Source organism: Hyposmocoma kahamanoa, unplaced genomic scaffold, assembly GCF_003589595.1.
Source record: "Hyposmocoma kahamanoa isolate Upper Pololo Valley unplaced genomic scaffold, ASM358959v1 87, whole genome shotgun sequence".
NCBI lineage: Eukaryota > Metazoa > Arthropoda > Insecta > Lepidoptera > Cosmopterigidae > Hyposmocoma > Hyposmocoma kahamanoa.
Genome location: NW_020654422.1, coordinates 3,106,241 through 3,125,364, shown reverse-complemented (window position 1 = coordinate 3,125,364; position 19,124 = coordinate 3,106,241). Strand labels below are relative to the sequence as shown.

Genomic DNA, 19,124 nt, shown 5'->3' with positions numbered 1-19,124 from the left:
CGTGGTGCTGGTGATCTTCTTGTATATCTCGCGCATCAAGGGGGAAGAAATAGCCGTGAGTTTAGACATCGCTAAGGCTTTTGATCGGGTCTGGCACAAGGCACTTCTGTCGAAGCTACCATCTTACGGGCTTCCAAAAGGGCTGGGCACTTGGATCGCCAGCTTTCTGTCTAGGCGGAGCATAAAAGTCCCTGTCGACAGATTGGGCGTTCCGCAAGGATCTGTGCTATCACCAACTCTGTTCATCCTGCATATCAATGATATGTTATTAACTAGTAACATTCATTGCTATGCGGATGACAGTACCGGTAATACCTATTATACAGGTCGCACAAATTAGCACCAACAAGTGGAACAAAACAGACGGCAACTTGTGTCCAAAATCGAGACTTCTTTGGAGCAGGTCTCAGAATGGAGCCAACAGAATTTAGTAAAATTTAACTCCGCAAACACACAAGTGTGCGTTTACCGCTAAAAAATCCCCATTCGTAATACCGCCAAAGTTCCAGAACACTGCCCTTACCACCTCAAAGAGTATTGGGATACTTGGAATCGACATCACGAGCAAAGTCCAGTTCCGGAGTCATTTGGAGAGCAAAGCCTAAAACTGGCTTCAAAAAAGCTCGGAGTGCTCAATAGAGCGAAGCAGTACTTCTCTCCAGGTCACCGATTTTTGTTATATAAAACACAAGTACGACCTCATAACCGCTTACGCGATGCGCTCCTCCTGTGGCGGCTATTTGGTTTCGCAAATTAGAAAAGTATTCAGTTTAAATACAAGTTTTTATAAATAAAAATTATTATTCTGCATTGCTAAATAAATACCCTCCGTACTACCAACAAAAACATCTCAAATAAAATGCAGTAATACACCGCAAATCCTGCACTTAAAAAGCATTAGTGAAATTTTTGGTGTCCTTGGATAAATATGATAGTATTCCGTTTGAGTGGTTCTAACGTTTACCATGAAATTACTCCTTAAAGTATAGCTTATAAACATTTATATTCAGGGTAAACTTAAAAAACGCTACTTGCGGTATGTTTTCAATAAAAAAACACCGAAATCACCAGCCCAAACAATAACACACACGATTGTTGTGACGTATTTTTAAAGTTGTTTATTTTTTTAAATGACAGACCCAGGCATTAAAAACTTTATGGTTTGCTAGAGTAGTTACCGAAATAGCAATTAATATTAGTTCTTTTACCTGTTATAACTTCGATATCCGATAAATCGGTATAAAATCATCACCGGCACCTCTAGGTGTGGTATGCGTCTACGGCTGCATGTATCGCGTGAGCGGATAGGGAGTATTGCTCGCATCTCTGGGCAGGAGCTCCCAAATACCAGCTTGATCTACTTGACTCTATCCAACGTAGGGCTGTTCGTATTGTCGATGATCCCAAACTCACAGACGGTATGGAGCCCCTTAGCTTCGGAGAGACGTTGGCTCTCTGTGTGTGTTCTACCGTCTTTAGTACAATAGGGAGTGCTCTGAGGAACTTTTCGAACTGGTGCCACCGTCTCGTTTCTACCAACACACCTCCAGCCAAAGGAGTAGAGTCCATTCCCATAACTTACATGCCTGGCATTGTAAGACCACGCGGGCATCTCGTTCGTTCCTTCCTCGAATCTGCAAGGTGTGGAATGATCTTCGTCCTGAAGTGTTTCCTTTGCGCTATGACACGGGGTTCTTCAAAAAGCGTGTTTACAGGGCTCTCAAAGGCTGGCAACGCATAGGCAGCTCATCTGATCTTGCAAATGTCCATGGGTGACGATGACCACCTCCCATCAAGTGGCTCGTCGGCTCGTTTGCCTCCTTCTTTACATAAACAAAAATAAATAGAATAATATGAAGTGACGGGACGAACAAGTCGTGCGCCTGATGATAAGCTACACGCCTGTCCATAACTGTTGCAGTGCCACTCAGAGCTTTAAATCGCATACATCTGAGGGACACTGCCACTGCTGTTGTCACCCTGAGACATAAGTTGACAAGTCCGATGTACTTGTAATCTCACCAGCACCCTTCAAAACCGGAACACAGTAATGCTGACGTTACTGCTTAGCGGCAGAAATAGGTAAGGTGGCATATCTGTTTTAATTGAAGTCTAAAGTGACATATTGTAACGGAATGGTCAAAAAGTCTGTGCGGTTCTTGCCACTAGCTAACTTTAAACAAAAATAGTTTTTTTAATGTTATATTGTCTATGGTCATTTAAAAAAATAATTACTATTGATACAAAGATCGAACAACACAAAAAAAATCGTTCGATCTAACTCAAACCAGGGTCTATTGCTACACCGGGACCATCGTTCTTACCAACTGAGCTACAGGCCGAGTCAGCAGATCTTACGATTTTCTGTATGTACTTATTCCAGATGGTTCGATTACAGTCAGATAGAAGGCATTTTATTTTTTTGTTCGATCTCAACTCCAGGATGTCCAAAATGCTGGTTTACCTTCTTCATACCAGTATGTTCATGCGAACACGCTGAATAAGCGAGAGACAGCCTTCAGTTGTCCCCCAGTTGATCTATTATCGTGTTGAAAACAATTTTGGAAAAAAGTTGGTCGCTTAGATCCCACACATATAAAGTTTCAACTCTGATACGTGCTAAAAACAGCACTGGCCGAGATCTAAATACTGACTTCCTATTAGATGCGAAGTTAAGACCTTTATATATGTATACAAATATAAAACTAGTTATGAAAAGCCAAACGATCGTTAACATCCAGTTAAATGAGTAGCCACGACTACCGGCATGGTAATGCTATCGCTATAACGACTAGTTAGTATAAAAGTGTATGTACGTTCTCCCATTAGAGCCACCATTTCGACTCATACCGGTGTTTTTAATGAGACCATCGTATCTGCTTAGAAAAAGATTTTGCAATTTTTTGGCTTAAACATTTTTGAACTTTTTTCTCGTAACTTCATTATAAGCATATTACATGTTTGCCTGTTATTTAAATGTAAAATGATTATCGTAAAAATGCTAACACAAATTATGTTAAATATTGCGTTGTTTACAATATTAACTATAAGAATTATGTTTTCACCTCACTGGCTCGGAAAAGCTTTCTTTCACATTAGAAATCTGCGCGCAAAAGCGTTTTTTCCATGCTTGGGTGGAGAAGGCTTTTGAAATTTGAACTTGACGATGGACTGTGGTGCACCAAATTTTTTCTTTCAATGAAAAAAACATAATGACACGTTCAACTACGCGATTTGTCGTACATTACTTATTTATATGTAATATAAATCCGTTGGTATATTTTATTCTTATTATTGTTGACATTAAATGAACAATGATAACTAATCGTGTTTATTAAATTATTTCAATTCGTCGAAGAACTAAAAGAATTTCAATAACCACTTAATCAAACAAAATAAAAGTACAAGCAAGAATAAAAATTGATGAGGTGTTAATTCAGAACGCATCCGAATATAAACTTTTTCTTTTACTTAAAAAAAAAACTTATATAGTTCAACTGTTTGTCCTTCGTCTACCATTTTCCTCGCTATAGTGAAAAGTTGTGTGTTTCGCTCGGCAGCAAAATTTGTTTTGCGTCTCGTGGCTTGAAACCCTCGCCACGCTCAGGAATCTGATCTTAGCTTCCTTCGCTTGCTCAGGTTTCAAACCAAGCACGCGCGTCAAACAACAACTTTGCAGCCTTGCATAACAAATAACTATTGTTGAGGCCCTGCCAAATCTTCACTCATGAAATCCACCTAGTTATACTGAACCTGGTCATGAACCTTCATCATTTAAAGAAAGGCCACTGCACCATTAGACTTTAACCTAGCGTATAGTAAAGTTGATACTACAGGTTTGGTGAAATAAATTAGACTCATTATGTACCTGAAACGAAGTTTATCTGTTAATTAATTATGTACTTATACGACATCTTTGTTATTATAATTATGTCTATATGTGCTTAATAGTATTTTATACAACCGTACAATAATGAGGACTCTGAAAGTTGATTACCGTGTCAATCTTAAGTCATAGGGATGAGATTTTAAGAACGAATTATGTGTAATGAAACTTAACCAATATTTCATTAATATTTTAATATCTATAATACAATATTCCATGAAAACGCAAATTTTTGTAATAAATTTCCACTCATTTATTTGGGTAGGCAATGGTTTCATCATGCAGCCTCTTTATAAACAAAGACACACAAAAAAACAAAGAGATAGAATAGAAGTGGAATATTTTAACCAAACATTTATAAAATAATAAGGGTTTATGGCTCGGTTGCAAGATCTTTAGACCAATTTAACTAACCAGGAGGCAGTAGAGCGTCTGAATAGCGTCATATTTGATATTTTAATTAGCAAACTTAAATATCATTTTAAAAATGTATTTTTTAATAGTTTCTCAAAACGTTGTATGTTTCGTACTACAAATCGTGCCGAAAGTAGGTTTTTTCGCACTAGTGCTTTTTACTTTTCCACTTTTTTTCTTTAATTTACTGTTGTATCAAGTCTTAAACATAAAACTAAAGAGGTCTTATATTTATTTAATATTTATGTGCTTTGTGACGTAAGTCATTCGTCATTAATCATATATAATAGTCACTCTATATCACAATAATCAATATTTTCCATAAAGATGGCTGATTGAGTATTAACAATGACCGGAGGTGAGTACCTATTACACGAGACCGTTGCGCGCCACTAAAATAGTAATTTTAATGTGGCTGAATATTGGCAACAGTTGTCATTGTACTCTGAATCAGACAAAGAAATAAAATGAGTTTTTTTTAAATACTGTTTTATTTTACTTTCAATGTAGTTTTTTCGCAAATGTATTTAAAAAAGTCGTTTGATACACGTGGGATTTGTCATTTTCACTTGTCTCGAGTCTCGAAGCCTCGAGACTCGTGAATGATGACTAACTTTCCGCACTTGTATCAAAAATAACTATTAGCACACATTCTAAGCAGATGGGAAAGTGTTGCATTTATATTTCATGAAAAATGCTTAGAACTGGTGAAACGTGAAGGTGTATTTTTCAGATAGTGCTAAACCACATACATCTTTGCAAAGCCGTCAAAAGTAAAATAAAAATATTGCAGTTAATTTGGGATGTGTTATCTCACCCACCGTATTCGCATGACATAGGCCTTTCAGATAGGTTATTAATATTTATAACTTTTTTAAAAAGGCAACCGCAGGAGTAATCCTTACTATAAGATAAAGAAGTGCCCACTTAGTGCTCTCTTTGCCGAAATTACACGTGTATTGTACCAAGGTCATAAAAAAACAACACACTATTTCATGTTTTTGTTAAAATGTAATCCATTTATCATTAGGGACAGCTTTTCAAGCCAAATTTGCGAACAACAATTAATCATACTAATTATTTTAAATGCTGAGTAGAAGAATAAAAAAACATTAACAAAATTCATCCCCCAGTTTACCGCAAAATGATAACCTTCATAAATTTCCACAAATTTACATTTCCCAAGCATAATCTGGCAAAAAGTTTTGATTGAATTTAAAACAATAAATCTGAAATCAAAATTATATTATCGTCTTATCTTTATTGTTGTAACGAAACAAATTTGTCCTTTTGAAATTATTGCCTACCTAAAGAGTTTCGATTGCTGTTTCTCTCATTAATCGTGGATTGAACTTTGTTGAATTCCTCGAAGATGATGCTGCTTGAATGAGTTTTCTGTCTGTTTATTGTTATATTTTATTGTTTCTAAGTCTTTTTACTTAGTCCACAGCAAAGGATTTAAAGTTAATTTTAATCTCATTAAAATTCCTATTATAGTTGAGTTAATGCCGCTGATATTAATAGAATCTTTGTCCAGCAGAAACGTGCGGTTAGGGCAATTTACAATTTGGGCCCCAAAGTGTGAGAGACATCGAGTATATAACCAGAAATAGAGACGAAATAAGGGATGGATGATCCCTGGCACCTCATCAGGCAAATGGTCCTTATATCATTTTTAAATATCAACTCTCGTTAGCACTGAAATCACAAATTAGAAATCTGAAATAATACAGCGCCAACAACTCATCTGTGTGTACGTCTCCGTATATTCCAAAAATATTATTTATTTATTGTAATAAAGATAATATCATTAACTATGGAGGGCTGTTTCATTCGGTGGTGTGGGAAAAACAGCAAAACATCTTATTACCAAACAAACGGAATCACATTTCATCGGCAATTAAATATTAAATATGTAATTTTTCAATTTTCGTCCATTATAGCAAAGATTAAGTTAAACTGGTACATTTGAAGTGAAACAATTGATGACACCCGTCAATTGTTTCGATTCGAGCTGGCTAATCGGAGCGTAGTTGTCACCGTAATGATTTGGCAGAATAGTTTTGAAACAAATTAAATGACAAATCGTCTCTATTTCTGGTTATATACTCGATGTTGAGAGATAAGTCTCAAAAAATTAACATTTCTAATACTACCGTTACAGTACATGTATGAAAATGTAATTTATGTTGAGAATAAAAAAAGAATAATATTTTTTTTTATAAAAAATAGTGACATAACAGTGATACGACGAATGAAAGTAAACTACGTATTCTTGATAGTCGTCTTCACCAAGTCACAAATTCATTTAGGGGGCAATGTACACGCTTATTTTATTTATTAAGAAATGACCTACAATGTACGTGGTGAGTTATACATAATAAGAATATCGGTACAGCTATAGTACAAATCAACCACATCATCCACAGATTACCACAAATGTACAAAATTTTCAAATGAAGCATAATCGCTATATAATATAAAAAAGAAAAGTGTAATGCTGACAAAGAAAATAAATTTAAGAAACAATCAGACTTAATAACATTACTTTCAGTTTAAAAAAACCGTTTCACAATATCTACAGATCTTTAAGCAATGTTTTAGTAACCGCCTTCTTAAATTTATATTCAACAGACCAAAAATGTCTACTTCGCGACAATATTTCATTATAATTTTGAAATTACCGCCTTACGCTTCTATAATAACATTCCGGTTGATATTCAAAATTTGCAATTTACTGGGTTTACAACTACAGTGAAACAAAAACTTTATACTAAAGGTTCTGCGTACCTGAATGACAAAAATACGTGGTCGTGACCCGCTTAGTTCTTCCAGGTAGCCTCGATCTATGATGTTTGAAATAAATCTCGTAAATGATAAATGTGTACAAATGTATATTTACAAAGAGCAAACCTTAGATACACAGGGCGACTTTTAGCAGTGATACAAACGCGATGCAAAAACGATGCAGTCTAATCGTCCACTTCGCGTGTGATGCGCGCGATTGATGCAATAGCCTATAAATTACGAGTGTAGAGATGCAATTTTTGCAATTTATTTTAGGAATACGCGTTTGTATCTCTACTAAAAGTTACCGTGTGTAAAACTACTCTTAGTATTTCTTGCTCATTTTGCGGAGAAATAGAGAGTAGAATTTAATAAATATGACGATTTCAAGTATAATTTGCTTACCTATGACATAAATGTTATTTGAGTTTGACTTTACGCCTGACGTAAGCCATAAGTATAAAGAAAGAAACAAGTTCGGCATAGCATGCTTCTAATTACAGGTAGTCGAATGTTTCTACGAACTAGACATTTTTCAAAGCGAAAGGTTAGGTATATTTTTGTGCTTTTGTAACTTTTGTGTGTTTTTCATGCTATAATGAAAGAAGTTTTTATTACCTCATCCATACTTTGTCGTAGAAAGAATTATTACTCGATATTCTATACTATTTCAAAGAACAAACGATTCTTTGTTCAAATTATCGTTTATATATATCGCTCACATTTTTTTATCTATACTTGAATTATACGCTCATTAATAATATAATAATAACGTGGCAGACATTCATACCATTTAGATACTTGGTCTCAAACTAGGGAAATCCTCGTATTGTGAGTACAAGAGTAAGGGATTTCACTTCAGGATACTAACGAGAACACACAAACCAGAACCAATTTAGAATATTAAATAAGTGCGCATTTGACCTCCATGTCACGTGATGGAAAGTACCTATGACTATATCGAGTTCTTAGGTTTTCGCGATTGTTATACATAGGAATGAAACTATTTTTCCGGATTTAAATCGCGTATATTTGTTTTTTCAAACAACCGTGACCATGGGACCTGTAAAGGGCCCGAAACGTCGGTTTGTTTGAAAAAACAAATATACGCGATTTAAATCCGGAAAAATAGTTTCATTCCTATACCTATGACTATTCTATAGTGACTATTTTAGTAGTAGAGCTTCTTGTGAAAGAGTTCGTCCAAGGAAGTACTTACTACCTTACACTCTGCCGCCAAACAACAACGTGAGCATTACTGCGTTCCGATTTGGAAGGGTAAGGGTGCTGGTGAAATTAAAGGTACATGATACTTGTCAACTCATGTCTCTGGGTGGCGGGCGCAGTGGCAGTGCCCCTGAGATCTTTGTAACTTAAAGCTCTGAGTGGCACTGCAACTGTTATGGATAGGTTTGTCGCTTACGACGTGTTCATCCCGTCATTTGGTATTATAAATAAAAAACTATGAGGTCGACGATGCATGCACACCTAAATAATCCCTATTCGCTCTCACCTTGAAAAGATTAAGGTATAATGTTCAGAAAATAAGTCTGCATTCATCCTAAATTCCACTCCATAGCTGTTTGCCTTTAAACGGCACCGTCTGATGAAACGTTTCGCTTCCACGTTTAAAATATGGAAGCAAAACGGTCAGCGAATCGTTGGAATATCCACTATTTCACAAATTGGTCCCACCGGGATCAAATCCGGTACCTTCTCATCCAGCGCCCAAAATGCAAACTGTTGAGCGACCGACTATAGGTTGTCATTGCATGAGCTCATCAATCGCATTATTCGACGACCTCCGTGGTCGAGTGGCTTGCACACTGGATTCCATGATGTCGCCATCTCTGAGGTCCGATTCCCAACCGGGTCTATGTACAAAAGTTTTCTATATTGCCTCGAGTCTGGCTATTTGTGGTACCGTCGTTGTTTCCGATTTCCATAACACAAGTGCACTAGTTACTTACTTTGGAATAAGAGCAATGTCATGTTGTGTATTTACAATAATTTAAACCTCATTATTAAATATTTACATTGTATAAGTTATATCATAGCACTACTGAATTTACTCTGTACAGTACATTAAAACTGTTGCCAGTCATGGACGTCTAAGGGTCATCACACACTAACGTCGTGACGTCTAAAGGTTATCACACTTATAAACACAGAAACGGCTTGAGTCGATCAGAAAAAGCTTTATGTCCGTGCAATAAGAGCGAAAAAGACGTCGCGCGTTTCGCTTCCGGTTGGACCGATCGCGCCGATGCGTAATGAAGAAATGCTTTGTGCGAGAATCGAGTTTTGCTATGTTTTAATAATTTATAATTAAAAACCAACAACTTAATTATTCTATGGTATCGTGCCATACACGTCCTACTACTCTGCTCTCCTAGTCATAACAAACGCATCTGAAGAGTCCAGGGAAAGAATGATCATAGTCACTTGAGGAGAACTTTTGGAAAAAATATTTTTAATTTGGGAAACTGTTCAATGTTGGTGAAAAAGACATGCAAAATGTTACTTAAATTAAAGTCAATGTTGACATAATGTGTGTAACCTTTTATAACCCATTTTACTATAAAAACTTTTATTTATTTTATAAATTTATCGCTTGCTGAAAATAAGCGCCAGGAAACGGTTTTACGTAGCCGTTTGTGGCTAAAGCTGAGCAAGTCCCGATTGCACCAGGCGCGACACGCATGATGGTGAATTAGGTACTGCATAATTATATCAGTTGATTTAATTTAATTTATTATCATTATTATATTGTTCATTTGTTGTTTTGTTTATGTACGTGTCCGTGCTTGTGTAATAAACAGTTTTCTTTCTTTCTTTCTTCTTTCTACATCTTTTCCAAATTTTCTACCATTTAGTCTCAAGCATTTTATGCTTAAAACAAAAGTTATTTTTCAAGATATTGAATCTTATTAGACTTTCCCTGATTTAGGCAAAATACGAACAGCGTTTAACGAATTAGATGGTGGTATTAACTCAAAACATGTTTTTAGGTGACTAAAACATTTGCACCTAAAGTCTTTTTTTGCTAATAAAAAATGTTAATTACGTTGTTTTTGCTTAACAATAAAACTGAAACTAAATAAGATATAAAAAACCGCTTTATAGGTGGTTGTAGTCTTGTTTCGCTGATTCCAGATAAGTTGACTCAATTTCACTAAAAATGTTGATTATGTTTGTCATGATAACGAGGGAGGAGTCTTAAGTCTCGAGCTACTACGGACTATAAAATCATTTTGAAATCATTTATTGTCTCCACAAACAGTGCTTGTAAAAATAAAAATAGATGCTTTACACAACATCAAAATATAATCCGGTTGTGGAGGCTGGTCCCTGAAGTAGGAAAACCTGTATCTCAGGTAACCAGGTCTCCACCCCGCGTAGACATAGTAAATAATATTGAGCAATTAAACAAGTGAAAACAAAATGAAAGGAAAATAAAAAGAAAGTGAAATTTTAGATAATACAAATTTATGTTCTGATTAGGTTAAACTAAGAGAGTATAACAAAATGTTGTGTTTGTGTATTAGTGCGTGTATGAAAGTTTGTATTAGTTAATAAGTATATGTGAAGTTAACAACTATCAGCTATGGACCGATCAATAACATATTAACTATTGTGATAATTTTTATTTATTGATGAATATTAGGAAGGTATAGTTAGAAAACCTTCAGTTTCATCATAATTAAAACCTTTAAGCCAGTTTACTATCTTTTTCTTGCATTGGTATTTCGTTTGTAGTATTCTATTTACTTTATTATACAGATATGGGCCGATGAAGTAAGCGAAACTGTAAAAACAAAGACTATAAAAGTAAGATACCTAATTTTCGTTGTTTCAGCTGAACATGCAAGTGTCATGGGTGCGACATCGCGACATTCATCTACTGACCGTCGGTCGATACACATACACAAGTGATCAGCGCTTCAGAGCTATACATCTACCCCATTCAGAGGACTGGACTTTACAGGTTTGTTGTTCTTCTTCCGTTCTCCTTGACGACCTCTATGGTCGACTGCTTTGCACACTTTTTTCATGGTGTCACCATCTCTGAGGTCCCGGGTTCGATCCCCGGCCATTACAACTAACTTTCTATATTGTCTCGGGTCTGGGTGTTTGCAGTACCGTCGTTGTTTCCGATATCCATAACACGAGTACTTTAGTTACTTAAATTGGGATCGGAGCAACGTTCGTGATGTCTTGTATTTATATTTAGTATGTAATTTTCTTCTTTATACTATAGTGCTTGTCATTATTGTGAAAGAATTTGCCAATCGTACTCGCTGATTCCTGCCCAGGGCGCGCCAGACTTACTGGAATGGAATTTCGTGCACCCCATTTTTATTGCCTAACCTATCACGAGTGACACGTGATAGGTATTACAAGATCCAAGTCCAAGGTCCTTAACGATTTTGTCTCTAACGTGCAGCAAAAAATTATAAAAATTAAAAAAAAAATTTTTTTAGCAAATTCGTTAAAGACACGTGTGTCTAGGCCGCGTGATGGATCGTTATTTATTCTACTTTTTTCCTATCCATAATTCCAGTTTACCTACGATCAAACCTATAAGTTTATCGGCGTTAGATATCCCCTGTGTATTTGGTGAAAACTTTCACCAAATGTAATTACCTGTGTGCCTTTTGTGAATAAACTACTATGTCAACTTCTTCTGTCTTGGGTCTACGTAGGAATGTTTTAAGCCTTTTTGTTACCAAGTTGTTGTCTCTTTCTTATATACCTATATAATATCTTTTATTATTTTTCGATATCACTATTTTTAATTTTTTTATATGATGCCTAGTGACGGGCCAAACAAGTCGTGTCCATGATGGTAAGTGACACGGGTGTCCATAACAGTTGCAGTGTCGCTCAAAGCTTTAAGTCCGCAAAGATCTGAGGGGTACTGTCACTCCGCCCGTCATCCTGAGACATAGGTTGGTAATATCGCTGTAATTTCACAAGCACCCTTACCTTTCATAACCGGAACGCAGTAATGCTCACATCTGCCAACCACTAACTTCAACGCGGTTGAGTGACAAATGGTCAAATATCCGTCTTAATTAGAAAAAAATAAAGCACAAAATTGTCTTTGATTGCTTGGCGGCAGAAAAAGGTAAGGTGGCAGTACTTCCCTAAACGAACTCTTTCACAAGGAACTCTACTGCTTCTATTGCTAGTATACTTTAATAAAGTCTACTGGTAGTATTGTGTTATTCGGCAAAATTGATATTATTTAAATTTCGAAGAACAAAACTGCGTCGAGTTTCAATTTCGAAATACTTATAGAATAGAATTAAACCATTCATTATAAGTTGTTATGATTGCTACAATACCCTTGCCACAATTTTACCCAAAATTCTCCTCTGTAAATTGCATTCTCTATATCAATTTATTTACTAAGATTATTTTATTCGCCCGATATTCCCTCAAGTCGCGACCTTTCATAGTTTCCAATTATCTAATAAAGCCCTGTGTATAGATTTCATAAACGATAGCTTTAAGTCGACTGTAAATAATTAAGTGAAACGAAAAGCTCCAGTATGGTTAGTTTATATCGGAAGACCCCTTTGGGATCAACAATGATTAGAGCTAATCTAAAATGCAGAGGGAATAAATTACTATAAATATGTATTGTATAACTGAAATGTAAGTATAAAACATGTGGTCTAAGTTTATAATAATATCTAATTATATGCCAGGTGACCACATCAATTACCTGGTCTAGGAAACTAGGGAATTAACTGTCAACGGAAATCACTCCAGGGCATTATCCGGAACTTTTAGACCAGATTTAATATTCAGATCCAGATGCAACGTTGGGCCACCGAGGTGGTCAAATTGTACATAACAGTGAAGCTGTGTTTCAAAGAGATCGTCTTGGGAAGTACCGCCATATCTATTTCTGTCGCCAGACAGTTATTTCAGCATTACTGCGTTCCGGTTTTGAAAGTACAGGCACAGGGGACTTCTGAACTTTATGTCTCAGGGTGACGGGCGCATTAGCAGCGTCACTCAGATCTTTGGAATTGAAAGCTCCGAGTGTCACTGCAACTGTTACGAGTAGGCGTGTCACTTACCACCAGCCTCCAACCAAACCAAAAAAAATTAATCTACGTACATTTTTCATGTTTTTAAGTGTATTTATATTGATTTTGTTTATTGACGTTTTTGTGCATATTATTAAGCGGTAGTTTGTCGTTAGTAACTATTAAGTAAGCTGTGCCATAACTTTGAGTTTCTCGGAATTTATGTGCTAAATTTAATTTGAAATTTACTATTGCAGTCATCGGAAAATATTTCTGATCCTGGATTCTTCTCCGTATTTTTTCCAGTTTTCAATAAAAACATTATTGATACTATAAAACTGCCTTAAATATTTATTTAGTCACAAAGCAATTTCCACGTTTCATGGAGGAGGTAAATGATTAAATTGCCGTTCACAACATAGTTCCAAATAAAGTAAAAGCTTAAGTTTCAGATTCGATATTTTCTAATAAAACCCAAAGGCTTCTAAAATTAAAATGTTGGCGTTATTCATTTGTTTTCGTTATAACTCACAAACTCATTTAAGGGGCTATGCTTCTATAATAATTCATATTCAAAATTCGCCATTTATGAGGTTTGAAACTATAGTGAAACATAATCTCAATATTGAGTACTAAAAAAACCGACCTAAAAATTTCTTACATTGCATCTATTTGCCAACTTTTATTGAAATCGGTTTCCGGAAAATGCGCAAAACCGGATCCCCTAGTTTGCAACTATACAGGACTTAGTACATGAGATAATAAAAATCGGTGCTTACTACTTAAAGTGTATTGAGAGAAAAACGCCTTCAGTTGGGGTATAGCAAAATGAACCATTAAAATAATTGCTCCATATAAAATTTAGGCACTATTTATAAAAAGATGTCTTTACCCCTGAACATTCCGCCAGCCGTTGAAAGCTTGCCTTTGAACCTGTAAAAAAAACTTAAGAAAGGTAAAAAGTAAATAGGTATCGACCCGTTTCGCTCTTTTAGGTTATCTCGATCTAGATATTTAAAATAAATATTGAAAATGGTAAATGTTTATTCTGAAAAAGCAACTTTTGGGTCAATTCTTTCTTTCTTCTTTCTTATTATTCTCGGGAGAATCTATCTGCCTTATGAATGAGTAACAGAGTTGTGTCATGTGTCATGTCAAGTTTAATTTCCTTACCTATGAAATAAAGACATATTTAAGTTTGGAATTGAGGTTAATTTCGCATTCGCTTTGATCTCAAACAAGGATACTGCTTTAACTCGTGTAATTATTGAATACGCGTTCCGATGTGGCACTAATTCAGAGCAACGAATCGAAACATTAACGAAGTGTGTTGAACGGATACATCTACGTTGCGTTTTCGGTTAGTTTGACTTCGCAGTGAAAATCTCAAATGCTCCATTTGCACTAAATCGGTATAAAATTAGAAAAATGGGTGCTACACGAATTGTGCGCACTACAACTTAGTGTAAATCGGCAGATGGCAGGAGAGCATTGTAGAGGATTTTTAATTTTTATTTTTATATTTTATAATACCTAGTGACCTAGTGACGAACAAGTCATGCGCCTGGTGGTAGGCGACAGGCATCCATAACAGCTGCAGTGCCATTACGAACTTTAATTCGCAAAGATCTTATGGGCACTGACATAAGTTGGCAAGTCCCATGTGCCTGTAATTTCACCAGCAACTCTACCCTTTTAAACCGGAACGCAGTAATGCTCACATTACTGCTTGGCGGCGGCAGAAATAGATAATGTGGCAGTCCTGGACAAACTCTTTCACAAAGAGCTCTTCTGTTACTAAATTTTGTCCGCCGCCAGTACACTGATGAAGAATATTCCTCATGACACCGCTAACGTCTGCCAGCGTACCACAGAGTCCGCCAACATGCCACCGGTAGCTCGGATTTGATTCCTTTCCACTAGCGACTACGCAATCCGAAAATCCCTGGCAGAATTCGGTACCGGTGGAATTCGTTGCATGCCGGTGGATTCCAGCGCTTACCGGTGGATTCCGTCGCATACTGGCACCTCTTGCCGTGATGTCCTTTAGCGTACTCTTCAATACCACTAGATCTTCTAGGTCGGTCTCAAAGCACTGAAATTTATACCTTATTTCAATTGAAAGAGCAGAAAATATACATTGATAAATTTTATGTTCTCGTTCCCGTTCTCCGGTTTCTGGCCCTAACGGGCAAAGTGCTTTAAAACACAGTTTTAGTAAATCGACACATTGATGAAGGAGTTTTAGACCGCAGCATTACTCGATGAATAATGAACTCTTACGATAATCATAAACGATCTACAAAGTGGTTGAACCCTTCCGATAAGCCCAAACTGTATCCGAAACAGAAACTTACCCACAGAATATTGTTGGTAACTGTTTGATGGCCCAACCGCGGAGTAATACACCAGATAAGTTTTGATTGCATATTGCGAACCACGTGATATTAAAGCCATGTGATTGGCAGTTTAATTTTCTATGTCATTGTTAAGGTGATACTCATTGTGAGTTTTTGCGATTTGATCAAACGGTTACGGTTTTTACTATAGCACAAAAACGACCTGCTGTATAACGTGATAATGAAAAAACACCTACTTTTGCTTTTTAAGTTTTTGATACCATACTGATTTTGCCAATGAAATTATTTCTAATGTTCAATGTCCTAAATAACTAGACCAATCTTCTGGTCACAAATTAAGGAATTTCCTGTACCAGACCAACGAAATTCACTCCTGGGCACCACTCAGAACATCCAGACTAGAACCAGTTTAGAAAAGTTCATTCCTCAAATTGATCTTACCGGAAATCGATACCGGAACCTCTAAATCCAGCGCCTACAGTGCAAACCATTGGGTTACAGAGGTCATCGATTGTAATTATCATAGTTTTATAATTTTGTGACTGAAAATAGATTTATTATTATTATTTTACGTTGGAGAAACGAATCGGCAGGAGGAAGGCGAGAACGAGACACTGCGTTCATGTCTAACCAAGCAGCAAATTCACACTGCCACAGAATAGGTTTTGAATGAATCTTTCATTAATGCTTTTGGATACATAGCAACCAAAAAGTTTTCATGCGTTCAAGACCGACTTAAGTAATACAATATGGTATAAGAGCATATTAATAAAAATAACTAATTTATATATACATAAGCGCCATCTAGGGTTACTCAACTCAAAACATACTTTTTGGATTTTGTTGTTTGTAAATTGTCGATTAGTTCAGGAAAAAATAAATGTCTTGAGCTATTTCAGTCGACAAAGTCATCATTTTTTTCATAATGACTTTATAGTGAACTTCAAAACGAGCCAAGAACCATTATCTGCTTTGTTAAAAGTTTTTAACTCGAGTCGTTATCAAATGCTGTCCGCAGCGCAATATTTTCACAGACATAAAAAGTTACAGCGCTTGTTATTCCGGCTCTAATATCATCTAAATTACCCTCCACTTTTTCAACGCTCCCTTAAATTAGACGCGAAAAAATAAAATTATATTTATCTCATATTCAGCGGCCCACAAAATTGAGTTTTGTGTACAAATAAATTTAAGGCGGAATAATAAATAAGTTCAAAAGAGCGGAAATGTCACAAGAAAATACAATAAAAATAGTCTTGCACACGAGAACAAAATTCAGAAACAAGTAAATACAAGGTACAAGGTATTTATTTGTTTCTAGCAATCTTTTGCAGACGATCGTGGGATGTCATAATAAATATCTACTTGTATTTTTTGTAAGTACAAAATACAAAGACAAAAGACAGGGTACAACAGGTAGCAATATCCTTCAGGCAGCTTTAGGATATATTTTTAAATATAGTTACAAAACGCAGACACAAAGCAAATAGAAAAAATGGGTTATAGCAGACTAACTAGTTCATAGCAATCTCTTCTAGACAATCGTGAAATAACAAAACAAATACTATATTATTAAATTACGTATCGTCACGAACATCTGTGTGGCTACTCGCTGTTTTGACTCTCGTTCCTTTATTCTCATAATAAAAACAATAAACAGTACCGATTTCGCTTTTAGTGCTTAGGCACACGGCGTATTCTAAACGCAGACGACGGCGACGACGCGCAGATGAAGCGCGTTAACGCGATTCAAAGGAAATTTAGGCCACAAAATCGCAGGGGTGGTGCGTTCAGCGGCGCGTTGAATGTTTGCCCGTCCTTTGTTTTTTGCGTGAGACGTATCCAACACAAGTCACACGGCTGCGCGCAACGTACACACAGACCTTGAAAGCACCACCGTTCCGAATTTGTTGCCTCAATCGCAGCCAGTAAACTTTTGTAATATGCGCTTATAACGTCCACAAAAAACCAGCGTCACAGCCTAATGTCTGTTGTGGCATTAACTAAATGTACGGTCGCACACATATTAGTATTTCAAACAGTGTTGATAGTTCGTTTGCTTTTTGTCTTAATTTTATTTCCATTTTTTTTTCTTTTTTTGTGTATTTTTATGTTATGGCCTCGTAATAAATGTTTTCTATTCTATTTAAAGGACTGAAGACAATAACTTTTTTATAAAAAAACATCCTCAAAAGTTCGTGAAATTACATCTATTTATTTATATATATAGGCAAGTTTTATTGAAATCGGAATAAAGTGCGAAACCGGATTCATTCCTTAGTTCCACCCTTAGGGGTGGTACATTTTATTCAACTAAAGTGGCACCAATACTGAGATACTCTCTTTTGAACAAACAAAGAATCATCAAAGTCGGTTCACAAACGCCGGAGTAACCGGTTAACATACAAACACAAAAAAAAAGAAAAAATACAGTCCAATTGAGAACCTCCAAGTCTATTAAAAAATTAGTTTATGGTTGGCAACAGAATGAAACAAAATATAATGAATGTAAAATATAACAGAATAGAATAAGCTTTATTGCATATAAAATAAAACAGAGGCAATACAAAGACATAGTGAAAGGTGATAAACCAGGCAACCTTACTAATGAATACGGAGATACAGGTGAAGGGCAGTTTATGATGCCCTAAAGCAGCTAAACGTGTGACGATGTGCCCTCCTTCCATAGTCATCCCAACTTTGCATCACCTTTTCTCTGGTTCCTAGCCCCTTCTTTTTAACCTTTGAATCGTTCTTTTATTCCTTTGCCTCGCCATTCTCATTTCGTTTCGTTCCGTTATCTCTTACTGCTCGTTACAGCGGTTGAGTGAGTGAGAACTAACGGAATATGAATTGAACTTAAAAAAAATTATACTATCTATGACACGGTCATGAAAGAATTTGCCAATATGCGTAAGGTAGTCGCCGATTATTGCTCAGGGCACCAGACGAACTGGAAAGAAATCGCCGCGTGCGTTGTACGGGGTAGCTCCTTTCATATACCCCATAATATATACTTAAACAAGCTTCATAAAACATCGTATATAACTTACACACATAAAGCTGTAAACTAAATATAATTATGTCTTATACAAAACATAGAATACGCTTATAATACATATTTATAAACGATATTAAGTAGTAACACTATATTTTAGTAGCAGTAGAGCTCCGTGTGAAAGAGTTTATTCAGAAAAGTACTGCCACTTTACCTATTTCTGTCGCCAAGCAGTAATGTGAGCATTACTGTGTTTCAAAAGGACAAGGGTGCTGGCGAAATTACAGGCACATTGGACTTTTCAATTTATGTGTCCTTACACATTAATTGAAAAGTCCAATGTGCCTGTAATTTCGCCACTGTGCAGTGGCAATACCCCTCAGATCTTAGCGATTTAAAGCTCTGAGGGACACAATCGTCCTGTTACTTGTTATCATAAAACAAAAACATTAATTTAATTTGGATGATGAATACTAAACTGTGATGCTCTTGTTACAGATAAAATATCCACAGCACAGGGACTCAGGCATTTACGAGTGTCAAATATCAACAACGCCTCACATGAGTCATTTCATCCATTTAAACGTCGTGGGTAAGTACAACCTCTCTGCAGGAGTTAAATTAATTGCCACCGC

General features: G+C 36.1%; 1 protein-coding gene across 3 annotated transcripts in view; it reads left to right on the top strand.

The window, feature by feature from the left end:
* Positions 1-19,124, top strand: part of LOC113235054 (tyrosine-protein phosphatase Lar-like) — a 135,273-nt gene that overhangs the window by 99,664 nt on the left and 16,485 nt on the right. For all 3 annotated transcript variants that reach the window (XM_026470596.1, XM_026470597.1, XM_026470595.1), the window contains exons 3-4: positions 10,947-11,075; positions 18,988-19,081. In XM_026470596.1, the coding sequence (XP_026326381.1) occupies positions 10,947-11,075; positions 18,988-19,081 (223 nt within the window). The remainder of the gene's footprint in view (positions 1-10,946; positions 11,076-18,987; positions 19,082-19,124) is intronic.